Genomic DNA, 27,297 nt, shown 5'->3' with positions numbered 1-27,297 from the left:
TTAGCGCTATGCGCAGACGCCCTAGGCTAGCTGGCAGCCCTCCACAAACGACTCTAACGAGGATGTACATAAGCCTGCCTGATGCGGTTTCTTATCGCTGGACCTTGAAGTTGTTTATGAAGTAACTGCAACCATGCCTTCGACTCAAATTTAATGCTGTAGAGCAGACTACTCTTTGCCGTACATTACAGCTCGTGACCCGCAAGGCTTACGTGCCTGTGAACAAGTGAATGCCCAGAATGCCACAAGAAATTGGCCCCCGAGATTATGGTGAGCCAGGCCGCGGCATGGTGAACCCGGCGATCTTGAAGACTATGCTCCCTTTCAACTCCTTCTGTTTTCTTTTTCTATATAGGGCAGAGCTTTTTATCGCCCATGTTGCAAAATTGCCGGACTGCGCGGAGTGTGAAAGGGCTGCAAAAAAAGAAAAAAGAAATAAAAATGTCGCAGTTTCGCCCGAAAGGCGAAGCATAAATTGCGATAGCAAATTGGTAAAGAGCTATTCGGAGTAGGGATAGTAGAGTAGCTTTATCGGCCGCATAAACTTGGACACATTCGCTTTCTAACTGAATTGACAAGCGTGGCGTCATCGCGCACAAGCAAACATGAATAGATTACACTGAATGACCGCAGACAACGACTGTCAAAACGCTGGCGCGGCCGCTGCAGCGGGCGAAGAATCGTGCGGTCTATCGCTTCAACGGAAACTGAGCGGCGAATGGACAGCGCATAAAGATCAGAGCCGGGCGGAAGACACGGCCGGGCTCGACTGGCGCGCGCGCTCGCTCGCTTCTTAAGAAGCGAGTGCGCGCGCCAGTCGAGCCCGGCCGCGGTGGAGATAAAGAGACGGTGCGGGCGACGGCTACCACAGCCAGTGCAAGTGTATTTGTTGGCAGAGTAGAAGCTGCTCCCCCCGTCCCTCCCGCGCTGCCTCCCCGGTTTTTTTTTTTTTTTTTTTTTTTGCTTTCACGTGGGAGATTGCGTTGCCAGTTCTCCTTGCGCTGGGCTGCAAGATAAGCATTTGGTGCCGTAGCACAGCGTCGCCCCGCCTCCCTCCCCCCCATACCCCCACGGCCTTTTGGGCGACAATCGCGTTTGCTTTCCGCCGTGCGTTGGCTCTCCGTGATAGCGCGCGTCCCCCGCGCGCTTTTACTCGTACGGCGCGCGGCGACGATCGCCCTTGGAATCTATACGGAACCTGACGGCGACGGCGACGCCGACGGCAGAAATCCCGTTGAAGTGTCCATATAATTGCTATCGCAATAAAAGCCTTAGAGGCCCGTGTCATGCACGCTCATGTATTCCTACCATTGGCACTTGAATCACTTAAGCGTGCACCCTTCAATGTGACAGCCTTCTATGCAGTGTTCCAGGGTCACATTTACGCTGAGTCATTCTGTTGCGGAATCCCCCTTTCTAAGCGAAAACTGGAAAGATTTGTTTATTAGTTTCTAAATTATTTTTGGTGTGTTTGAATACTGAAATATCCGACTCGTAATGAATACGAATATTCGAGACAAGTGAGTCCCGAATATTGTAACGAATAACGAACATTTTGTCATTTCTAAAGCAAGATGAAATATGCAATTTACGGCGAAGTACGTTCGGTAGAAAAAGACAAATCTGGCTTATTTACATGGACACATGCATGTAATACCATTCACAATTAAGCGTACGGGCACCTGAGAAGCTTGTAAATTATAAACAATATCTTTCAATTATCTGAAGCTTCGTGGTAATGACATTAATGAAACAAGAGAGCCGCATCTTACCAGATGCTCTTACAGTGCTGTGTTCCCTGACAGCACCGCGCATTCTTTTAAAAGGATGCAAACATGATGAGGCTGGTCAAATAACAAATCGGAGCACATCCCTATATAGGCTGCCTAAAAGCGGGTCATACTTATAGAATGACGGGAAATTACTGAGCAAACATTTACCTGCCCTTTGCGTTCACTCAGTAACTAGTGCCTTGGCGTTATAACATCACCTATCCTGCAGAAGAATCATTCGAAACAATCCTTACACCCATTGTTCCGTCCTCCCTCGAACTCCGATTCGTGTTTTTGTCTCTTACATATTCGAGAAAAAAAAATATTCGATGACTTATAATAGCAAATTCTCGAATCGAATACGAATTGAAGGGACTATTCGATTCGTATTCTAAGTTTCGAATATTCGCACAAACGTAATTGTTATTTATTTAGCACCGAGTGTGTCGCTAGCTGAAATTTTCGATAGAAGCCTTGACAGAACACAATGCAATGCATCCTTGAGCACGCAGACACTCAAAACGGGCAAAGTAATGAGAGCGGAAATTATAAGGCCCTAAAATCAGCTTGCGTCAATCCCATATCTCCAAACGGTATCTGCTCGAATGGAAAGGCGGTTCGGTGCTACACTCGCATGCGAAGGCAGATATACATTCGTCTGGAGATTCGCCTTCTTTCTTACCGTTGTGTCCATATCGGAGCGATAACTGGCAGCAGTAAGGTCTCGCAGACAAAGCCAGTGTTCTTCAACGTCTACTCTCCTTTCCGTCCAGCCATCCACTTGTGGGTTGTGCGATATGGCCATGTCTATCTTGACAACGCCTGTCCTCCCTGGACTGTTCGACCTGTCAAGCTGTCTGGAGTGCCGCCATTGGGGCTTCCGGCAGTGTACAGCGGCTGCCAGGGCTGTTTTGCGTCCGCATACGGATCGATCGATGGGTTACTATCCTGGAAGACCGACATCCGTGTGAAAGCAGCGAGGAGAGGGTTCTGCAAATTGACATCTTTAGCTAGTTAGCTCTGTTTATGCATGCGTGTGCCGTACTATGTTCTTCGTCATTAAAAAAAAGCATGCACATGTAAAAAGAACTAATAAAACGGAGTGAACTTCAAGGGCTCCAGATAAACAAGGAAGTGAGAAAGCAAACGACGAACGAAATGATGAAACTAAAAGAACGCGGGAAATTCTCGACGACATAAAAACAGAAGCTGAGAGGCTTCGACAAAGTTGGGCGCACGGGGTTTTCGACAGCGTTAATGAGGCCCTAATGTTCCTCGTTTCTGGCGTTTAGATCATTGGCATTCTCTCGTCCCTGCTGTTCCGCTCGGGTGTCTTTTTATTCGTCACTGTAGGCAATAGCTACCGTCTACCAGTTTCCTCTTGCGCTAATGCTAAACACGTTCTCCAGCGCACCTACGGGAACGAGTGTCACGATGTGCACCTGCCAAATGTAGCCGACGTCCTACACCGGAGCTGCCTATGACGTGTATGTTTAGTGCAAAGCGCCCTCTCAGTAGATGTTTCATCAAGCGTATCAGTGCTAGAATGTTATTCGTCTGTTTCATTTATTTTTCTTCTCATATCACTGCTGTTACTTTTGACAATCAACTGATCGCCGACACTTGCGATTCTTAAAAATCAGTGGAAGTAGGGAGGGGCCTATAAATAAATAAATAAATAAATAAATAAATAAATAAATAAATAAATAAATAAATAAATTGCTCATTAATTCTACCAGAATAAGCTTACGATTTTAATAAAGAAAGAGCAAGGTAAACAATAGGTTCAGTAAATTGAGGAAATGGGCTACCTGGTGATCATATATCAGTTGGTGCCGCGCGATTGCGTAATTTATAGCCGAGTGTCACAGCCATCGTACGCGTTACAAGCGTTACTGCAAGCGCCTCTGCTTGAGCTCTTTGCAATGTGTCGAGAGAAGCGGCAAAAACGAGGGAACGCAAAGAGCAGCTGCATCTGCGATGGATGTCAAGTGGTCTCTGGTTTCGAGTGGAACTGCCGCTCAAGGCAGGAATGTGGCGTGCCTACGGATTTAGGCCAGGTTGATCTACACAACGAAAAAATGAAGCCTAGGTAGGAAGAGCGGACTTCATACCTTACCGCGTTTGGTAAGTGGCGCTCGGGCAGAGCTTTTTCTGCCAGCTTTCGCACGACTAGGCCGTCTGAGGGCTACAGTAAAATCTCGCGAGATTTTACTGTCGAACAAATATACTTACGATAACCGCGAGGATGTGCTTCGCATCCTTATATATAAATTGCGCACGTATTGCGCAACAGAAAGCTGCATCTGGCTTTTTCATGTTGCTCTACAATTTTCTCATTGACACTTTTCATCTAATTATAATATTTGAGAAGTTGAATAAATAATTAAGTCTAATCATGTAATTAGGCGGAATGCAAAAACATAATCTGAGCACCTCCATGCGACGGCAAACAACATTACCTTCGTTCTGTACTGCTACTTAGCATCTGCATGTTTTTAAATCTTGGTGCATGATAGTTGAGACCCCCTCTACATTCTTTGAAGAAAAAAAAAGCACTTTTGAAACATCTGATCACTGTTTCAGAAAAACATACAGCAAAAGAAAACAAATAAATAGTGAAGAAGGGCGAGTACATACCAGCGTCGATGTTTTGAATCCAGTCCTGACGTAAAGAATCCGCGTGGAGAGTGGTCCGATTGGTTGAAGCAACGGAAGTCAGTCAGCCGGTTCCAATAGCGACGAGTAGCGTCGATATACTGCCGCGAATACAGCGACATCTACGAAATCGCCTCAGATGCCGCAAACATTATGCCACACTTCGCCATCTTTTGCACGAACTTCTGCAACTGAACGCGGCAGCGGATTCAAGGCAGTTGCGCAGGAGCCACGGGCAGAAAAAAATTTAAGAACTGTTCTCCTAGCTTGCAACCACTATAATCGGCTAGTTTGTAAAATGTTAATCTATTCATTTGTGTCGTTCTATTATGAAGCATTTTGTGTAACGTAGCTATGGACCAGAATTTCAACACAAAGTAAGTAATAATAAAGAACTGGGAGAATTGGCTTCAATGTATTTTTGTAAATAGCGCACGCGCACGCACGCACGCACGCACACGCACGCACGCACGCACGCACGCACACACACACACACGCACGCACACACGACAATGAAGAGGATCGGACACACACATGTGCTCTCCTAATCCTAAATGACTTTTAATGAGAGTAATACCGGTGTCACACGTACACTTCAGGTCACGATTGGGGCCGATCCGGATCAAGCTTGATCCGCATCGAGTGTTGCTACACGGTCATTTGCGATCGCGATATTGCGGGATCCGGATCCGTACGATCGCGGTCCGAGAATCGCGATCAGGCCCCTTGATCACGATCGCAGGCTGACATCTTCGCCCTCTAGCGCAGTATTCTGAAAACGATCTAAACAAAAAGTGAAGGCAGCTCAATGAAAAACGTTTGAGAACCTTTTTCTCAGCAATAGTAAGCTGTAAAATTGTAATAGTGCCCAAATTTAACCATATTTTACAAATCTGAATTTGTAGCCAAGGCATTATGCAATTCTGAGAGTTGTCGACGATCAGCAGACAAATAATTCGATCCGTATCGTTGGACCGTGTAGCAGCGATCACTGTTGACTGCGATCACTGTTGATCGCGACCGGCCCCGATCGCGATCATAAGTGTACGTGTGACACCGGTATAAGACACCGTATTTTATAGAGATGCATGGTCACATGATTTCGCTGCGTGCAAGCAATGAAGACAGCCACCAGAAGAAAGAGTATGAGAAAGCAATTGGTGGACTGCACGAACACATGTGAATCGGCTATTACTTATAAGCGAAGCTTTCTTTGATGGCCTACTAAAATGTATTCACTTCTATGTAGCTCAATGCTCGCCCCATGCTGTTCCCTCTAGTTCTTCCTTTCTCCACACTCGGCTGCTTTTGATGCCGACTTCTCTACAGCCGACTTAAATTTTCTGCTGCCGATTTATTGCTTCTATTTCAGCTTGTTGATTCGGACCCAGCGGCACATGCTGGGCCTGAGACCTGCCAATCACATGCCCAGCTGCGCATATCCAGCGTGTCAAGCTGTATTCATTGGCAAGACAGCCAGTGCGCCCACAAAGTGGCCAAAAGAGACAAGGGAATTTCCGCTTTACAACATGGCAATATAGCCAGTTAAAGACAACGAAGATTACCGTAGCACCAATATTTTGAAAGAAAGTCACATTCAATCTCGTAAATACAGGCATATAAGGATGGATCACATGTGTCTGACAAGAGACGTCCCTGAAGCTTTCCACGTACAGCGTGCCTACAGGGACAGTTTTCCGGCACACAGAGCCACATGCAAGCTCGGCCCACCATGTAAATCTAATCAATGCAAACAGACAACGTCAATAGCAGGCGGTATCTGGGGAGCAATCAGCCGATACAAACGGTCACCAGGAGACGGAAATGGGAGCTTTTCCTTGAACGAAACGTTCATCCAAAGCGCGGCGTCGCGAGCTGGGGTCGGTGGATTGAGCCTCCTTGGAACTGGGCCAGCTCTGCAGTCTTTTTTTATCTCCAAAAGGAGGTTGGGGAGGGGGGTTACAATAACACGAGCAAGTATCCGTGCCACGGGCGGACGGCCTCGGCGTCTTGTTGAGCCTGCCGATTGTCAGTCACTCCCGGCATGCACTCACCCGCCATGGAATGCTTGGCGTGAGCTTCGCGGTTGCCGGCAAGCTCTACTTAAGGTGGCGGTCCCACTCCGGCAGCACGAGCCCCCCGCTTTCAGTACTTTTGGAGCAACCGCGGCGGCTCTTCTACTTAGGATATGAAGTTGTCGTATATACCATAAAGAAGCTTAATTCTTGTAGATTCCAACTATATATAATATAAAGAAATTGATTAATGTGGTTTAGAAATAAATGTTCAAAAACAAGCATGAGATACATGGTTTTTGCTAACTGTGTCTTAGTTGTGACCATATTTAGAAGAAACTACCGCATTTACTGCATTGCGGCTTGCTCTGTAGCTTTAGGACATATTTATCTATTTCCTAGACGCAGCAAAATAATGCTGAATTTTTACTTTTCGGATAACTTGCTTTTGAAGATTGCCAAATATTGCAAACTTCTGTTGTAAACAGCCCGGCAACTGCACGCTCAAGGAAGCTAAACTTTGGATAAATTAGAGTTCAAGGAATTTCCATTTAAGACGAAAAATTTCATTCAAGTACCTTTATTAGTTTCCCTAGTAATGTGACCAAAATTAAGCAATATTTAGAATTCTGGTTCTACTTTTGACCATTTTTGAGGGAAGGTACTAAAGCTACGAAGCTGCGGTTTAAAACTAATAAAGGTACATGAATGAAATTTTGCTTCCTAAATGGAAATTCCTTGAACTCTAATTTATCCAAAATTTAGATTCCTTGAGCGTGTAGTTGCCGGGCTGTTTACAACAGAAGTTTGCGATATTTGGCAATCTTAAACATCAAGTTATCCAAAAAGTAAAAATTCAACATTATTTTGATGCGTGTAGGAAATAGATAAATATTTCCTAAAGCTACAGAGCAAGCCGCAGTGCAGTATATGCGGTAGTTTCTTCTAAATATGGTCACAAGTGAGACACAGTTCGCAAAAACCATGTATCTCATACTTGTTCTTGAACATTTATTTCTAAATAACATTAATCAATTTCTTTATATTTTATATTGTTGGAATCTACAAGAATTAAGCTTTTTATGGTGTATACTACAACTTTATATCGTAAGTAGAAAAGCCGCTATGGTTGCTCCAAAAGTACTGAAAACGGTGGGCTCGTGCCGCCGGAGTGGGACCGCCACCATAATCGGTTGTAGTACGCGGCCTAACGCAAAGTCATGTCGTTCGACGAACACGGTATAGGGTGCACGAACAAAGCAACCGCATGCATTGCAGCGATGCCGTGCAGGAGAACGCCTATTTTCTCAAAGAGAAAAATCGGTGCAGTACAGCGAACTTTGCGCATACTGTCACGAGTCGGCGTTCATTATTCTCAGCGGATGGTCGTGACTGCATATATCAGCTACATATATGCCACGACGACCACCTGCAACTATATGCATGCAAATTCCGCAATCTTATCACTCCGCTTTGGCTGTGTTTCCCTTCCCGTCGTACCGACACTGCTACTATAATATTATACTACCGTCTATGTGCTGAGCTGATTACGCAACATGCCCAACTACATTCATTGCTCCCCTTAATTTTAACTAGATTATCAACTGACCTCTAATCGAAATTGCCACCTTCCTTAACGTTACGCCTACCGCTTTTCGTTACCCTGCTCGTTGAGCAGTTCATAGCTTCATATTGTGCTGGTTTCTTATCCTACAAGTTCCGACACCACAGGTTAGTTAGTACTGTAAATAAGTAGCGCTATCAGTGTGTATCCCGATACTGCTTCTTGCTATGGTAGTAATGCAACATTAAGTTGGTGCTAAAATTCGCGGCAGGGCTTATCACCGGGACCCGGAACACGTGTGGGAGCGCGCATGAATTATCCGTACTGAGCCCATCCGTTGTGCGTAGTGTGTGATTCAATGAGAGGATGCAGCTGAGAAATTACGCGCAATGAGAGAATAAACAGGGCGTTTTATATACCGCGACATTTTCTCAGGTTCTGGAAGTGGTTTTTCGATTAATCGGCAGCGTGCAGACTAGATAGCTTTGTAACTTGATGGGAGCTAGACGGGGCTTGTGCTGTTCAGGCACGCTGTCAAAGTGGTACTTACCTTACTTAGGTCTGTGTGCCTGGTGCTTTTGTTGTCTGTTATGCTGAGCTTTCCTACTCCGGGGTACAGCGCTTCGCATTGTTTAGTTTTGTTTTCTCTCTCTCTCTCTCTTTCTAATAAACTAAAAACCGAAATTTCAGGCGTTATTTGTGTCCTCTTTCTCGTGTTACTTCTTTTACTTGGAGCATCTGGCCACTTTTTCAAGGTGAGGATCTGCACTCGTTACCTGACGTGTTTGATAACGAGAAGGGAGAACAGCGCATAGAAGAGTTATGCAACCTTTAGTGAGCCCATACAGCGGTAGCTGTGACGCGACATTGCCCACAACATGCTGCTACGTCCTCCCCCATCCCTCGACCTGCCGCAATCTCCAGCGAATATCAGTGCCGCACGCCCACCGGGCGTTGAGCATTTCGAGCCTCTGCTAGCCACGTTGACGAAAGTCCGGATGGGTGCGCCTTGACTGATACCGTGATTCACGCACCTTCACTCACGTCACTAAGTAGCACCCTCAGGCACCGGCATGGCTTGCTCCGACTTTCCAACGGTTCTTCCAACTCCAGCCCGCGCTTTTCTGCCACCATGAGCTCCGACGCGCAACCTCGACCTACTCACACCTTTGCGATATGTTTCCTAAATTGCCCTAGAGGAATTTCGAGACAACCATGAGCCATATGCCGGGTGTTTCTACGAAGACTTTAAGTGACATTTAAAAATAGCCGTTCTGAAATGCCGCAAGCGGTGGTGACCACGGGGTGACGGGTGATGCGTGTTAAGTTCTAATTAACAAAAAATAATTAACTTTTAATGTGCTAACTTCAGTGGACTCATTGGGCCTCTTCGATTATCAGTCCCTGACAGTCCCGGACTGCTTGGGACTGCTGTGCCGCATTCGATTTTGCTCGGGCAGCTTCTGAGTCTCCACCCACTAGTCCGAGTGTTGTCAGAAGCGCGTTCGTTTTTTCACGGACCGGAAGTTCCGGAAGACCCGCGGTCTGTTGGAGCTGTCAGCAGATGTTTGCTCGGACAAGCGCAAGTAGCTAGCAGACGACGGCTGTCTTAAAAAATGTCACAGTTTCGCCCTAAGGGCGAAGCAATGAATGCGATAGCAACACAGCAATGTCATACGATGTAAGGTGAGCGGCTTTGGTAGCAATATGAATTGTAGTAAACATGAGCTGATTAAGTAAGCAGGTGTGCTGCGGCGTAAGTAGACCGACATGAAGAGAGACTCGATGACCACGAGAAGGCGCGTGTGAAACGGTGGTGTTGATGAGAAGCGCTTCCCGTGGGCAGCGCGCGTGCGAAGGGACACACCTGTAGCGCTGCACTGCCGATCCGGGCAGCATTACATGTGTAGCGTGCGTTGGAAAATGTTGCCCGACTATTACTAACTGAATGAACAAGCGTGGTGTGAGCGCGCACAAACAAACATGAACAGATCACACTGAATGACTGCAGACGACTGTCAAAACGCTGGCAGCAAGCAGCGGGCGAAGGTACGTGCGGTCTATCGCTTCAACGGAAACTGAGCGGCCAGTGCATAAAGGTCAGAGCCGTGTGGAGATAAGAGACGGTGCGGCGAGCGACGAGCGCGGTTGCTGGCAGAGGAAAAGTGCGCCCCCCCCCCCCCCCCGCTCCCTCCGGCGCTGGCTTCCCGCTTCCTTGCTTGCGCGTGGGAGAGATAAGAGACCGTGCGGTCGAGCGACGGGCGCGGTTGTTGGCACAGTAGAAGTGCCCCCCCCCCCCCCCCCCCCCCCCCCCCGCTCCCACCGGCGCTCGGCGCTGGCTTCCCGCTTCGTTGCTTGCGCGTGGGAGATTGAGTGCGTTCGCTCTCCGTGATAGCGCGCGTCCCCGCACGCTTCCGCTCGGGCATACGGCGCGCGGTGAAGATTTTATCTATACGGAATCTCACGGCGACGGCGACGCCGACGGCAGAAATCCGGTTGAAGTGTCCATATAATTTCTATCGCAATAAAAGCTGCGCGCGGTGTATGACGCCATGTTGTGAAAGATTCCGTGTACTTCTGCGTACTTTGCGCGCTCCAGACGGCAACTACTGTGCTTATCTGCAACTACTGTGCTTAGTTATCGCTTCTGTTACATCGGTGCTTTTGTGCCATCATGCAATTGCTGTAGCTTTAGTCTTCGAGTTTTTTAAAGAAGAAAGAAGCACAGCGATCATGCGCACATGCTCGCTTTTCTTAATGAGTTTCACGAAATCTGTCATGCTCATTGCTATAAACGTACGCAGTAAGCAGGTAAATTTTGCTTTTTAGGTAAGTGAAACTAGCGTGCGAGGAATCGTATATTGCATGTGCCTAGTTCACGCCGGTAGCTGGGGTGGTATGCTATACGAGCTTCGCGGTTTGCTATCCCTTCTGCTACCAAGTTCGAGTGTTTGATTTTTGACGTGCAGGATTAGTAGACGGTGTACACGCGCTCTCTCACGCGTCGGGCCTTTAATTAGCAGACGGTCTCGCGAGCTTTGAGGATGTAGGCGGGTGCTTTCTGCATGAACAGCGACGTGGCACGACCATGATTTCGGAGTCTCTCCACAGCAAATTTTAGGGCCAATAAATATATTTCACAACCACCACGATTTTGCTTACGTCCGTGTGGGAATTCCACCTAAATTTCTCAGGCAATGAACTGGCTAGCGTGACGTAATAAACTGCGCTTTGCGAAAAACGTTCCACGCGCTCAGGCTACGATTCCACTGTGCTAGCTTCATGGTTGTGTCGGCGACGTGGCCTCTGAGACTGCACCATTTCGGAGGCCATAATAAAAACGCTGGGTAGAGGGCTATCTACGAGTAGCAAAGAGCAGACGACGGCAGCCAGGAGAGTGACTTCCGGTCGAGGTGCTTCGACCGAAATTTCGGACAGTCCCCGACAGCTGGATCACGTGACTGTGACGCGCTCTTCTGTCAGGGCTAGTCAGACCGGAAGCCACGGACGGTTTGCAGACAGTCCGGGATTGCATAATCGAAGAGACCCATTGTAATTGGCAAATTGAAGCAAGCTCTCCGTACAAGCCATGTCAACAGTTTGATCTGGAAAGATGCGCTCACCTGCGGAACTGTGGTACGACGAATTTCGGCTATCAGAGCGCGCGAAACCGAAACTGGGAACTACAACGAGCGCAAAGCCGCCACGGAGGTCATAACTAGAGGCCGGATCTTTAGGCATTAAAAAAGCGCGTTTTAGGCGCCAAAAATAGGCAGCCAAAGCAACGTTTTAGGCCTTCAACGTCGTAAATATAGGCACAATGAATTTTTACATAAATGCAAATAATTTCAAACCAAGACGTGCGCTACCTGCATCTACGACAGGAAAACAAGAAATGTTATTGTTTATGATGGCACAAAGGCGCCAACAGTTGAACATAGTCGTGCAATCGTCCCATAAAACTGCTGGACTAATGACCATCGTTTGGCTTAATTCAACAAGCACACTGCTCATATTCATGTTGAATGGCCACTGTACTCGAGTGTTGCATAAAGTGAAACAAGCATGAAAAAGAATACTTGAAAGCTGGGAATACTGATTAAAAAAAGCGCTACTTTATATCTGCCTGACGAAATTAAATTAAGACACAACAAAAACAGACAAATAATAAATGCAAGAGAGACTACAATTTATTAAGAAATTAACATGTTCTTACATGAGGACTGTTAGGTACAACTATGGCAATTTTCTCATATACAATGACATTATCGGAATTGTACATGCAAAACGCCCCAACACTGCCAAATACACTTCCGCCCATTTGAAGTGCACATGTTTGAAGAAATCTGTTTGGAGAGCACGCGGAACGTAGTATAAGAATCACTGTGAAGATTGTGGAAACAATAGTAAACTACCATCATCTACAAATTTTTGGATTCAAAATTGTTCCTCTTGTCCCTGAGAATGATCTTCTACGCTGAGAAGGAACGCTCGACCAGCAGTGAACACCTTAAAAAGTAAATTACAAACAAAAGAAAAGCCGCGTGCACATCACATTTTTCTCTTTTCTTTTGCTCTTTACTCTCCTTTCCCCTGGCGGCTCTCCGCGGTTTCGCATTCGCCAACCGCGGCGCGTCCCATTTCCTGCTGCTAGGGGTTGTTTTCCGAAAGCTGGTTGCGCTAGATGACTAGGATGAACCCCAGAGAGTTCCGAACAGTCAATGTTGCCCGGTAACATGAATAATGGTCTCTAACTGCACTCGAAAGCGAAACTTGAGGCTAAATAGTGTTCATATAGGCGCCGATATTGAAAATAGACATTTATAGGCATTTATAGGCATTTAGGCACAAACGCCAAAATAGGCATTCATAGGCACTATAAAAACACTATAAAAGCCCTTCTTAACCTCTAATTCATGCTCATATATCAAAATGGGGCGATAGGAACGCAAGGAACAAAAAAGGCATTTGCCTAAAAGCCGGTCTCTAGTCATAACAGTGGGTGGACAATGGGGCTAGTTTCGGTATTGGCAATAAAGCCTTGCCATGGCTCTGGTAGCCAAAGGAAACTTTTGCGTATGCCCCTCTATCTTTTCAACCTACATAGCAATAAAGTGATGCAACTCGGTGTAGAAATAAAATTTTCTTTTTAGGCATCCTATATCGGCTATTTTCTTTTTAGGCATCCTATATCTTTATTTAGTCGCTTAATATGTTGCGCCAACGGGCGGCGCTATCGCTCTTATCGCTTCGGTTGCCATTCTGTTCGTCTGCTCCCGGCTCCTGGGCTTCCACTGTGCGCTGCAACATTTAGTTTCTGTACCGGCCAGTGTTGCAGCGATGTACGAAAAACATAAGAACGGCCACAAGACGTTCTCCGTTTGAAAGATAAGCACGCTTTCTGTGCTGCCGTTATGAAGTGAATAGCCGCTAATCTTACCCAAACGGCTATAAGACGAAAGAAGGGGTATTCCGTACGCGGTACATTTCTCCGTGGTGTGTAAATACATTGACGCTACCTATCGACTGCAGCTTCCGAGTCGAGTGAGAGCTAGCCTAACCCGCTGACGGGAATTGCGTTTCGTTGTATCTTTGCGACTGCTGTTCCTTCTATGGAATAAAAAACTGATAACTTATATTTTCTGAAGACGTTTGACTGTCAGCTCCACGGACGAGGGGCTAAGTTAGAGAACATTGTGCTTGCCTGTTCTTGGATACGCACTGCAAGTCGCCTAGAGCTTGACAAAGTGCGGACACCAACCGAAGGAGCGCTGCGCTGGTACAGAAAGCACTACAAGCACTGTTCGCGTTGTATGCTACGCTGCCGGGCGCATTTTACGTTACGCAGCGAAATGTTGTGTGTCTCCAAAAACAAAAAAGACGCCTGCTTGTCTGTTATCGAATATTCATCTGCGATGTGCGATGTTGGTGGTTAACTGAGAGCTAAGCATAGCTGCGCATTTTGTCGAGAACGAGCGAATTTATCTTCGCGTCAAGTCGCGCTGCCGCGCAATGCGTACGAATGTGCTTACGTGGGCGCTTAGTGAGCCACGCGCTCCGCTGTTCCCGCAAAGTTCTGTTCCGCCTTTGCAGCAAAAATTCTTCTAGAGTAGGAAAGGCTCATAAACCGTTACCCACCCTGATTGCTTAGTGCCTGTTGGGCTGGTAAGCAAGAGGTCGCGGGATCAAATCCCGGCCCCTGCGGCCTTATTTCAATGGGGACGAAATGCGAAAACACCTGTGTACTTTGATTTAGGTGAACCGTTAAGGAATCTCAGGAGGACCAAATTATTCCGGAGTCCCACACTACGGCGTGCCTCATAATCATATCATGGTTTTGGCACGTAAAACCATAATGTAATTTTTAATAAACCGTTGACCAGTGGCTTATGGAAGATCGTCGTCCTTTATTATAGGCATTCTGCAGAACTATGAAGACAAGGGGTATACAAAGAGGTTGAACAAACTAATCCGTCAGTGCCTTATTGACAAGTGAATAAGAAATTCATGGATCAAGATAATTTAGCTGTAAGAAACTGACCAGTGTTTTCAGACAGCGGTTGAGAAAGAAGCATTACCAAACCTGTTACTTGAATATAGTAGCAGTTAAAATAAGAATTTGGATTGTTAAACTTTTGTGCCATATTTATGGCATAAATCCCACTACAAAATATAATAAAAGTTGATGTACATAAATTGAACGCACTGTTTTGCGGAGGCGAGTTTTAGCACTGTTTTGCAGAAACAGTGCTAAATCAGTGCGCCACAATCCAACATGTAATCATGTTGGATTGTGACGCAATGTTGTGGCGAATATTTTCACTTACGTTTCAAATATGCGATGTGATGTGAGCTGGCGCAGCAGACGACTTGGCGCAACAAGCCTCGAACGGCGGCAAATGTTGATTTTTATTTCCACCGAGTGAAGCACGCGAGTTCAATACGTCACCACCACACGCCCGCCGTGTACGTATACAATAGACGCTTATGTCACTATAGTCATTCATGGTCCTGCAATTAACTGCTTAAAACCATGAAACTACGGCCGGCAATCGTCAGAGACCAGACCGAAAGACGGTAGCATCAACTCACGTAAATAGTAGCGGAATTGAAGTCAAAGAAAATAACAAGGTTAACGGCACTACGAGACAACTTTCCTTTGAATAGAACGCAAACTGGCAACGTCCGTTGTTAGCGAAACATAAGGCACACATTAACCATCCATTCCCAAGAAAGCCGCAAGAATGGCGACAACGCAGACCAATTCCAATCGTTCCGCTCGCCTTCTGCTTCCTCAGTTAAACTCGCAGGCGTTATCGGCACAATGCCCAAAACAGTTCGTTAAATGAAAAAAAAAAAAAAGCAAGGCAGATCCCACGCCCTATGGGAGTCGATGTCATGCGAAGCAGAGTGCGCAGAGCCGACCAAGTTAACGGAACGACCATGAGATCACGAAGACGTAGGCGGCTGTTTCATCACCTACATGACACGCATGTCATGACCTATCATTTATGTCCGCATCCATTTCCGTGGCTTTTGAGTGTTAATCTCTTTTCGCTGCGTCATTCTCATTTTTCCTGAGTCATGCTCATAACTATGACGTCTGCCATCATCCTTTAGTGTTTCCTTCACTTGGTGGAAACGTCGGAACCCATTCCAGTGGTTTTTGAGTGCTAATCATTTTTCGCTGAGTCATTGTCATTTTTGCTGAGTCATGCTCATGACTATGACTTCAACCATAATTAGTGTTTCCTTTACTTAGTGCCCACGTCCGAACCAACTCCAGGGGTTTTTGAGTGTTAATCATTTTTCGCTGAGTCGTTTTCTCATGCTCATCACTATGACTTTTACCATCATCCTTTAGTGTTTACTACGCTTAGTACCCGCGTCCCAACTCATTTCAGTGGCTTTTGAGCGTTAATCTTTTCTCGCTGAGTCATTGTCATATTTTCTGAGTCATGCTCATGACTATGACTTTTACCATCATCCCTTTAGTGTTTCCTTCACTTAGTACCCATGTGCGAAACCTTGCCATTTACATATCAAGTTAACGAAACAACCACGAGAGCACCAAGACGAAGGCGGCTGCTTCATGGCCTAGACTACACGCATGTCATGATATTCATGTCATGACCTATCATTTATGTTCGTCATACACTCTTGTCATACTGTGCCAATTTGGTACATACCAAGTTAACGAAATGACCATGAGAGCGCCAAGACGTAGGCGGCTCGATAGATAGATACTGTCAAACTAGCAAATGTTCGCCAAGAAATGCTTCGCATTTAAAACCTTTCGTTGTTTAACTCTATCAACGTTGTCCAGCATTTAAAAGCTGCGCTTCAAACATTCTCTTCTTTAGGAGAGTAGTCATCTCTAGCGCGCACATCAATGAACACTCCCCCCTCCACGAGCACTAACAGCTATGCACTCTCCTATTAGTGCCCAAATCATCATACTTGGCCTTATAATACCCGTGCCACACGAGCAAAGTAAAGTGCACTTTGAGCGAGTGCACTTCAGCGCGATGAGTGTCACTTTGGCGGTGCGCTGCTACATGGGAAAGAAAAGTGTGCTTTCAAATTGATGGTCATGGCAATCGGGAGTCAGACGGGAAAGCATATATTTGGTAATAGAAAAATGTGTGCCCGAAAACAGTTTAATATTGTTAACAACATTTACAATCCACCTTCACAAGCGCCGGCAACGACGGCAACTTGACCAGCAACAGTCAAAACGACTCGATCCCGCGACGCCCAAACTGCGCAGCCATTGCCCGGCGTGGTCGTGAACAGCCCGAGAGCGAGAGTAGTTTTTTGCTGTTCTTTGCTTTTTGTTTAGTTTTTTTGCGGTGTGGCACATTTTATTATCTTGTAACGTTAGCAATTTAAAACCATGTTATTTAATATTACTCCTGACTCTTCTTTCAATAATACTTCACTTACTTTTTACTCATTGCTAACGAGGCTACACACTTCGCCGCCGCGAAGCGAGTTCGCCGAAGCACGGCCGCTCAATTAAAAAAAAAAAAAAAAAAAAGTTTTTTTTTTTTTTTTCAATTCAGCCGCCGTGCCCGAACACACTCGCCGGCGAGTGCGCTCTGCAGTGAGTGTCACTAAGCGTTCCCGTGTGGCAGCCTGCGAATGACACTAGCCGCGAAGTGCACTCGCTCAAAGTGCACTTTACCTCGCCCGTGTGGCACGCGTATGGAGTGTTCATGGTCGGAACACGCGCAGTGTAGTCCTGTGATAGTGAACACAGCCTCTGCCACAGGCGCCGTGCGGCGAAACCGCATGTCAAGCCGACATGAAACAGCTCACCTGCTTAACCGATGACACCACAAGAAACGTGGCGATTTGTGACGCCATGTAATCCTCCAAGGAAGACGAGGCAGTCTCGTCGAAATGGTCACCTATTCGTGGTCACAAAATACCAAAATGCGCCAGGTATATGACATTCGTTAGGCTTTGAGTCAAACGACAGTGGAGCGTCCCCGACTGAAAGAGGGCAACTAAGCGCGTTGCCAGGCGCCGTCGCATGGTCACTGCTGCTGCGGTCTCGTTGCGCACATTCACTTGCGCCCAGTCAGTGGCCCGGCCACCCACCGGCTCGTGGATGCTGTGCGCCGCTACTCTTGATTGGTCAAAATGCGTCACGCGGTGAACGCAATTTGCTTTGTGCTCGACCTTGCTGTGCTTGCTGTTGAGCTGTCTGATCTAAAGCCCCTCTATCTGATCGCGGCGGTAAAGAAGTTTGATTACATTTCGCGCTCGCTCATCGGTGACACCATATCTCGACTACATCGCTACCCGCTGCGGTGACTAAGCACGAGGTCACGGTTTCGATTCCCGACCGCTGCGGCCGCATTTCTACGCCGGAGCGGCTGCATACCTTGCATCTATAGGTGCACGTTGAAGATCCCCAGCCTGCTTTATAGTCATATCATGGTTTTGGCACGTGAAACCCCGAATTCAATGTGTCTACATCGGTGCCTTGTGTTCCTCAGCGTGATGATGCCTCGAAGATCGCCGTGCTAGCACGATCCCGGGATACTCTTGTACTGGAGACCAGGTTTCGGGTACGTGATGGTTCTCGGGAAATGCTTATCTTAGTAACATTGAATCGATAGGGCCTGTAATCACTAAGCTTTTCTAACGTACGTAAGAGCGCCTTCTCATTGGCCGACGTTTGGGTGCCCACCACTCATGCATGATAGCGATCGGCATAATAACGGCATAATCGCCGCAATGATGTCCGATCGTATAGACGAAAATTGGGTTTCGTAAATTTCGGCCCAGAAGGCTGTTTCTTTTAGTCAACTGCGATGAACGCTGTGCCCATGATGTCAGTGAATTGAACCAGTCCAACCGAGAAGGCAGGTTGTTTCGAAGTACTGATATGTCTAATTCGTCTGCATACTTTAATTGGCAAAATTTTGCGTCTTCCTTGGGCAGGATGACTTGGGCAGAGGGAGCGTGTTGTGAGATGACAAACGGAATTCGAGTGGGCAAAAGTCGTTTTGGAGTAGGTTGCTAGCACTGGACAAGAATCGTTACACTATCCCGGCCAGGCTATACCGTGCAAGGAAAAGGCACTGTGCTCCCATTGGCCTTTTATAATTTTCTTTGTCGCCACGCTAAACCTTAGCTTGATGCGTGTTATGAATATAGCTGTCCTTCGGCCTCGTCCTTAGCGAGCATCAACCGTAATGTTAGTATAGTTTTAATAAGTCAACGAAATGCTGCTTGTTTATTACCTGGCTGGAAAACAATTGTGCAGATGACTACCAGCGGATCGATGCCCTGGCTCACTCTTTTAATGCGCGCGAATCGCTTGCTCTTCATACCGATGATTATTAGTGATGGTACTGAGTCTGAATCACTTTACTGCTTCCGTTGAGCACGTATTATAGAATATCTGGGGATTTTAGAAGGTTATGCGGTAAGTGCTCACTCGAAGCAAGAGTATTGTCTAACTACTTAATTTCTATTTGCAGCGGCAGGCTGCGCTCTTTCTCAATTTGGCAACATTTCCTGTATTGAGGTTTGCCAACGCTCGTACTGTGCAGTATGTGGGTTTTATTTCTCGGATCCGTTTTTTAAACAAACGAGAATTATTATAGTTAAACGTATATAAACAGACGTAGGCGCCTCGAAAGCGCCGGCTACTCCTACTCCCTCATAAAAAGGGAAGCACTGCAAAGAATCAAGTCATAGCGATACAAGAAGCATTTAAGCAGTAGGTTTTGCGAAACAATTTACGTGAAATTGAGCAGCTACCGCACCAATAAAGCAGTGTAATTTGCAGACACTACCGCTGCATTTCGACAGCTTGTGCTACAGACACTCGAAGCCCAAGCAAACCTTATCCGGCACGGTATTATGACCCACAAGGTAGTACCTGTGAGCACGTTTCTTTTCTACCCAATAAAACAATCAAGTACGATGAAGTACCTGCATATTATTGTGATAACAATTATATGGACACTCCAGGCGCATTTTCATTGTCGGTGTCGCCGCGCGCCGTATGCTGTATGTGCAATAGAAAGAACGCGAGGGGAGCCCACGATGCGGCTCAATCTGGCGAGAGCAAAGCAGCAGAGCGGGGAGTGCTTTTACGCGCCGTCTTCCGTCTTCCAAACAAGCAAACGCGCCCTCTTCCGTCACGCGAAAGGCCGTGGGCGGATCGGAAGGAGGGAGGGCGGGGGGTTCCGGCAGAAACTGCGTATTTCGGGCCGCGCTCGAGGGGAATCGACGATCGCGACTCAATCTAGCGCGCGCAAGGGAGGAAAGCGGGAGGCATCGCGGGAGGGAGGGGGCGTGGCGTTTTACTCCGGCAGCAGCTGCGTACTTTGCGCGGCCGCGCACAGTCGCGCGCGCCCTATCTTGAGAGCGTTCTACAGACGGCTTACACTTTTGCGCGTGCTTGTTCTCGCCACTGTTAGCGTTGAAGCGATAGACAGAACGAAGGTCACTTCGCTCGCTGCTGCTGCCGCCGCGCTTGCTCACGCCAGCGTTTTGACAGCGAGTGTCCGCAGTCATCGAGTGATGTGTTCATGTTTGCCTGTGTGCGCTGACACCATGCTTCTTAATTTATTTATTTATTTATTTAGATACCCTAAGGGCCCACAGGGGCATTACATAGGGGGGGGGGGGGGGACATAACGCAGAACACAATTTTTACAATTGAATAAGCATCGCAGGTGGTAAATACAGCACTTTGGGGTACAGCAAGTCGTGAAACATATTAACAAGGTAAATATTCTTACAAAATTCACACTCAACGAAGCAACAACAAAATAGCGAAAGCGAATAAGTGCTCTGGGAGAGAAAAATGTTACTGAAAGTGCTAGGATTGTAAAAACGTTAGTAATGCTGAATGAAATAAAGAAGACTGTTATCGTGGCAATTCTGGAGGGTAACTCATTCCATTCTTTAATTGATAAGGTTAACGGCGAATTCTTGTACTTTTCCGTCCGGGCGAAGATAGGGTTAACTTTATAGGCATGATCGATGCGATGTGAAGTATGAGGTGGCGGTAAAATGTGTGACCGGGCAAATGATGTGTTGCTGTGATACAGTGTGTGAAAAACGCATAATCTGGCAAATTTTCTGCGCATTGCGAGTGGCGGCATCTTCAGTGTTTGCTTCAAAGATGAAACGCTTTGAAATCGGGAGCAGGATGACATGATGAATCGCGCTGATTTATTCTGGACGGCTTCGAGTAGATTGGTAAGGGTGATCTGGTAAGGATGCCAAATGAGTGATGCATATTCCAGGGAGGGACGCACGAGGAAAGTGTATGCTTGAAGCCTGGTGTCCCTGTCGGCCAGATACAAGCTTCGCTTCAGAAAGCCAAGTGTCTATTGCGCTTTAGTTGTGATATATTCTATTTGGTCAGTCCATTTTAAGCTAGAATTTATTTAGACACCAAGGTATTTAACCGAAGTAACCGAGTTTACTATTGTTTAATATGTTAGAATTTAGTTAGTAAGCGAACGTTTCCAAGTTTATAAAGCCGATAAAACTACTCTCCTTACTTCGTATAGCTGTCTACTAATGTGTCATCGCAATCGATGCTTCGCCTTTCGGGCGAAACTGCAAATTTTTTTGAGCCCCCTCGCATGTCACCACTGGCACCACTTCTAGAAATTGAGGTGGTCCTTGTCAATCCGGACGTGTGTCCTGCTTTGCACTCGAAACCAGCGTCAAGGCGATCAGACAGAGCTGGACGGGGTATACAAGTAGTCTGCCGGGCCTCCTGAAAGCTCAGAAGAGACCCCGCGAGCATAAATATAAGTCCTTATAAAAGCAAGCGTGCGGTGATAAAAAAGAAAGAAAAAAGAAAGTATATTCTTGGCAAGTGGAAGCACTGTCTGATATATTGCTTTTGGACTGCGATGTTAGTCTGAGAAATCGCTAAAGTAATGAAGAAAACTGCATGTGCAAGAAAAAAAAAAGAAGAAGAAAAATGTATGGGTCTGTTGCTTCACCTTGGTGCACACTGCTGTAATGCAGCGGACATGGCATTCTGCTGCGGACCACACGCAAGCTTCCGGGTTCACTTACCTGCCAAAGAGAGAGAGAGAGAGAGAGAGAGAGAAATCTTAAGAGAAAGGCAAAGCGCCCACATTCTCGTACGGTCGAATGCAATAGCTTCATTGCACTGAAATTTTGCCGCACGCTGAAAACCCGTGGTTTTCAAAGTTATCACAGAGCACTTGACTACGGCCTGCGTCATAGCCCCAGCAGTATCTCGGCAACGTTACAGTCAATTAAATTGGTAAATGCTTTTATTACGTACACGTATTCGTAAAAAGGTAATATAGCACAAACAAGGTGTGCGTTTCTTTTATGTCAGGGGTTGCCAACGATCATTACTATGCCAAGTAGTGATGCCCTAAGAAATCGAGTATGAGCGTCCGTAACGCGCTAAGTGCAAAACGTTAAACTTCGTTAAAACGTTAAAAAGTCGTGCTAATGGGCAGGCTAAGAGAGATACGGAGTATGGAGAGCCGTAGAACTGAAGACGAGACTTGCGAGAGAAAGCAGAGGGGTATACTGTATGCCAGTAAAAGCATTGCCCTGTAAGTACTGAACACTGTAAGAGAGAGAAAGCAAGAAGAGGAACGGCAGGTATGTCAACCAGACGAGCGACCGGTTTGCTGTCATACACTGGGAATAAGGGAAAGGGGGAATATAAAGAGGAAAAGAGTGAGCACTGAGTGCACGTGGGAGGATGCACAGGAGCACTATAAGCGGTCTCTCAAACCGGTGTACTCCAAGAACTGTGCTAGTGCACGAATCGCTTTTAAAGCAATTTAAGAGCCCCGTGTCGCAGAAAATCCGGTGTCGGTGCCTGCGCCGGCGCCGGTGGAGTTGTCCATGAGCGAAAATTTCCGCATATATTTAGGTAGATGTATATGTCACGCCTTGCTATATGACATGTGGTATATACGGGTTATATTGCCACACCATTCTGTCACTACAGTTGCTCATGCCTTGTCTTACAATCTTGACACAGTTATTCCTCGTAATTTTGAGAATGACAGCCCGCAAACAAATTTCATGAAACAATACACCAACAGCGCATGCCTTTTATGTTAAATCTTCTGAGACTGAAATATTAAAAGTGCGAAACAACAACAGAAACCTCAAAATAATGTAATTTTTTGGCGCGGCTGTGCACAACCTCCGGGTTCGTCCATAGCCTTCGCCGCCAGCACTTCCCGGTAAACGTTATGGTTACATAAGCTGCAGTTGTCGGGAAGCGTGAGAAGTAGTCAGGGATCTTTGAATGCTATCGCGCCCCACTCTTAAAGGCCAAGCTTAAGCGTCCTCGAAGTCTTTTTGCGCCAGTGACGGATATGGCCACGGTCTGAGTATCTTTGACTCAGAGAGCATTCTCGATATTGCAAAACAGCTAGTTGGCTCAAGATAAGCAATAAGGGCAAATTTTGAAGGTCTCGTGATAATTAAAGTGGCCATAATCGCTAAAAAGGGGCTGGTTTAAGGTCAGGTTAAGAGAGGCATCAGGGCGGCGGAAAGCGGGCGCGTTCCGCTTGCGCTTGAATGAAACGAACAAAAACAGTTATGCACGTTGTTGGGTGCTCTGTTTTCACTATGGCTTTTGGGTCCACTGCGGGAATTATCTCGGTGGCCTATATACATTTAGCAACTGACATACAAGGAAACAAGCAACGATCAGAAAGCAAGGAATGAAAAAGCACTGATGCGCGTATGCATTACAATAGAAGGACCCGTCGCAGCGGACGCTCTCAAAGCGTTACTGTTTACCTGCGTGCTCAGTGGGCTGCTTCCTGCCTTGCCCTGTGTCGCACCAGGGTGCGTAGCCTTATACAAGCATATATTAAAACCATATTTTATAATATGCACTAGTGCACAAAGCATCCGTAAGTTTTTTCTTCTTTCTTTGTGTGTATAGTTCCGCTTCTAAGCGGCAGAACTACGCTTTTCTTTAACGCCAACTATTGCCACGGGTGCACCTTGCCTTCAATGCAGCAGCAGCTATAGTGTGCATGACAGCGAAATGTAAGCAAAACATGGACACCTGGGCGCTACGAGTTTAGCAGAAACGGACAAAGTAGCAACAAAAGATTGGCAGGATTGCCGTTGCACCACGTGACACTGTAGTGCTTGTAACGGCATATGTCCTGTTAACACGCGCCCGGCGCAGCCACCAAGCGACGGGAGCCTGCATAATGCGATGCGCGAGACTCGGCGTGGCGCGCCGTGCTTTATGCGTTGCAGCATGCGGTGCAGGGTGCGAAGTCAGGAGGGGAGGGGTGCCCGGAAAGGGTGCCGCAGAGGTGCGCACCTGTCGGTTTGCGAGGCACCGCTGTGGCACACATACACGTGAAAGCAGCCGGTCGATAAATCAATTGTGGTCCGAGACAAAGTGGCCGTCTGCCTGACGGGTGTGCTCAGTCCGCGCCTGCAGCTGCCACTAGGAAGCGCGGGCTCGAAAATTCGGTCCGACTCGCCCACGGCCGTTTCGTTCAGACGCTTAGCGAGACAATCGATTGGTTGCGCAACACTCAAGCAATGAAATCTCCCGGCCGCCCATCCGTCCGTCTATCCATGAATTAACGAATCAATCAATCGGTGAATCAATCAATCAATCAATAATCAATAGTCAGTCAGTCACGGTGGTGTGGCAGAGCGCTACGCAAACGAAGACATAAGGGAAGAAGAAATAGAAATGCGCTCATACTCTCAACCAATAAGCTTATTCGAAAGATACGAAATCAGCTAAAGACAACAAAAGCAAGAAGAAAAAAAAATGTCGCAGTTTCACCCGAAAGGCGAAGCATCAATTGCGATAGCAAAATAGTAGAGAGCTACACGGAGTAAGTATAGTAGTTTTATCAGCTGTATAAACTTGTACATGCAGCAGCACCAGCAACGCGCACAACTGTTGTCGACGCCGTCGGTGTTTTGCCCGCGTTCGCACGGAACGCGCGCGGCGTTGGTGACTGTTGCCGGTGCCTCTGGGGTGGTGGTGGTGAAAACATTTATTTTAGGAAAATACAAGAGTTGACCCCCGAAGGGGGGACATCTAAGTGGACTCCCTAGTCCGGGATTCCATTGGAGATGGCCGCCGCTCGGGCACGCGCCACCAGGGCGCGCAGGGCGCACAAGGTAGAGCAGCTGAGCAGGGTCTCCTCCCAGGCCTCTCGTGTGGGAACGGGAAAAGGGTGGGAGAGAGGAAAAGAGAAAGAGGGGCAAGCTACAACCATGTGGTAAGTGTCGGCCAGGACACCACAATGGCGACAGTGCCCACTTATATGAGGCAGAAAATGGCGAGCCACGGCAGGACACAACAGGGTGTTTGTCTGTAAGCGGCGCAGGGTTCGCTCATCGGCCTTAGACAAACCCCGGACCGGGGCCTGAAAAAGCCGACGACCATCGCGGTAATAGGCCAAGATTTCTCGAAAAGATGTGAGGGACTGGGTTGCAGGATGAGGCGAGGGTGCAGAAGGGGTAACGGCCCGGGTAAGAAGCGCGTGGGCGGCCGCATCGGCGGCCTCGTTACCAGGAAGACCCTCGTGACCCGGGGACCAGACAAGTCGGACGGGGTGAGGTACGAAACGCCACGAGGCGGCCCTGAGTAGGTGAGCCGCGAGGGGCGAGACGGAACCGGCAAGGTATCGGGAGCAGGCAGAGCGCGAGTCCGAGATGATGACCCTCGCGTTGGAGTGGGAGGCAGCCAAGGCAATGGCCACCTCCTCCGCCTGAGTTGAAGTAGAGGCCCGAAAGGAGAGGCCATCAATCGTGTTTCCCTCGTGGTTCACGGCAGCCGAAAAGTAGCCAGAGGGTGAAGGACCCGCGACATACACATAGAAGACACCGGGGCGAGATCCGTGTTGGGATGAAACGGTACGGGCACGAGCGGCCCGACGACCAGGGTGGGAGAGAGTATCCATATTACGAGGGAGAGAGGCAACCCAGAGTTTCTGGCGCCAAGAGTCGGGAATCCGATCGGGGGACACCGGAGGAAGAATAGGTTGAAGAGCAAGGCGCGCAAGCAGACGGCGCCCAGGAGACGTCTGAGACAGGCGACCAAGTTGATTAACGAGGTGGGCCTCCCGAAGCTCCGAGTAGGAGTTGTGCACCCTCAAAGCCGCAAAACGACGGTTGGAAGTGTACACCGGGAGGTCCAGCGCACGCTTATGCACAGACCGGATGAAGGCATCCAGCAGGGACTCGTGGTGGCGCCCGAGACGGAGGATGGAGGGCCGCGTACATGATCCGACTGATGACGAACTCTTGGGCCAAACGAAGGGCATCCCGCCCCCGTAGACCGCCACGTTTCGTAGAGACTCGACGGATCATGCGGCTCACCTGCTCCCCCGTACGGCGGAGGCGGGTAAGGGTAGAGCCCGAGTTGAGAGATGAAGAGATAAAAAGTCCCAGAACTCGGAGCTCGGTGACCACGAGGATGGGACCAGAGAGCAAGGAGAGCCGGGGTGGGGGTAAAGAGGAAAGAGAAAGAAGTGCTGATTTCTGCGGGGCGCACTCCAAGCCACAAGAGGTGGCGTAATTGTCTACTATGGAAGCAGCCTGTTGAAGGCGCTACTCGATTTGAGCGGGGTTGCCAGAATTAGTCCAGACGGTGATGTCATCGGCGTAAAGTGCGTGTTGGATACCCTCCACCTGGGCGAGAAAAGCAGGAAGGCGTAGCATGGCCAGATTAAAGAGGAGCGGAGAGAGACCCGCTCCCTGAGGTGTGCCCCGCGTGCCCATGGGGTACGGCCCGTGTTCAGAGTCGTCGACGCGGATGAAGGCAGAGCGGTGAGAAAGGAAAGCGCGGATGTATTCGAACGCTTTCGAGCCGCAATGTGTCGTGTTGAGATTGGTGAGGATACTACTATATGTGACGTTGTCAAATGCGCCGCGCAGGTCGAGCGCAAGAATGGCTTTGTCGTTTTGGCTCATAGTAGTAGGATCAATATTGTCGTGGTGAAGCTGGAGGAGAACGTCCAGCGCGGACAGGAAGCCGTACATCGTGTCTGCGAAGGTCCCCTCCCGCTCCAGGTAGGCGGAAAGGTAATCCCTAACCATCGCTTCCATGAGTTTCCCTACACAAGTGGTGAGAGAAATGGGGCGGAAGGCCTCGATGTGAACGGGTTTTCCAGGTTTTGGTATAAATGTAACGAGGGAGGTGGTCCACTCCGTGGGGAGGGAGCACCAATACAGACAGAATTCGTGAGGTGAAGAAGGGAGAGATAGGCCGAGTCGGGAAGGTTAGCCAGCAGGGTGACCGTGATGCCATCGCGACCCGGGGCCGTACCCCGTCTGATTTTGGCCAACGCAGCCTAAAGGTCAGGCAGCATAAAGGAAGCATCAAGCTGAGGGTTGGGACGGCCCGAGTACTGATACTCCGGCCCAACCAGGTCCACCATGCGACAGAGTTACCGGTCGCGCAGCTTGTCCGCGAGCTGAGCCGAGGTGCCAGGGAACCCGTGCAGAGCGCGGCGCAGTTGTCGCTGTGTTTCCCCTCGCGTCGAAGAGTAATCCAGAAGGCTCCGAAAGAGGCGCCACGTCCCCCTGGAAACCATCTGACCTGCGGCCTTCGTGCATGTTTCGACCCAGTTTGTATCGGAGAGGTGGGCAGCATAAGCAGCCGCTTCCTCTGTGAGGGCAGCAATGCGCGCTTTGAGCTTGCGATTCAGCTTGTGGCGACGCCAGCGGCGCAAGAGGCCGCGGCGAGCGTCCCAAAGGTGGAGAAGGTGCGGGTCCACGGCGGGAGCAGCCTGAGTTTTCT

At 48.1% G+C, this 27,297-nt stretch overlaps 3 protein-coding genes across 4 annotated transcripts in view; 1 reads left to right on the top strand and 2 right to left on the bottom strand.

Moving 5' to 3' along the window:
• LOC119456513 (carboxypeptidase inhibitor-like) overlaps positions 1–2,548 on the bottom strand; it is an 88,825-nt gene extending 86,277 nt beyond the window's left edge. The window contains exon 1 of the mRNA XM_049669923.1: positions 2,455–2,548. Within this exon, the coding sequence (XP_049525880.1) occupies positions 2,455–2,466 (12 nt within the window). The 5' untranslated portion in view covers positions 2,467–2,548. The remainder of the gene's footprint in view (positions 1–2,454) is intronic.
• LOC125946460 (uncharacterized) overlaps positions 1–18,132 on the bottom strand; it is a 187,386-nt gene extending 169,254 nt beyond the window's left edge. For both annotated transcript variants that reach the window (XM_049669915.1, XM_049669916.1), the window contains exon 1: positions 17,331–18,132. In XM_049669915.1, the coding sequence (XP_049525872.1) occupies positions 17,331–17,378 (48 nt within the window). In that variant the 5' untranslated portion in view covers positions 17,379–18,132. The remainder of the gene's footprint in view (positions 1–17,330) is intronic.
• LOC119456512 (amine oxidase [flavin-containing] B-like) overlaps positions 1–27,297 on the top strand; it is a 107,922-nt gene that overhangs the window by 23,094 nt on the left and 57,531 nt on the right. The gene's annotated exons all lie outside the window — the stretch shown is intronic.

Source organism: Dermacentor silvarum, chromosome 6 (assembly GCF_013339745.2).
Source record: "Dermacentor silvarum isolate Dsil-2018 chromosome 6, BIME_Dsil_1.4, whole genome shotgun sequence".
Classification (NCBI taxonomy): Eukaryota; Metazoa; Arthropoda; class Arachnida; order Ixodida; family Ixodidae; genus Dermacentor; species Dermacentor silvarum.
This window is presented reverse-complemented; position numbering and strand designations above follow the sequence as displayed.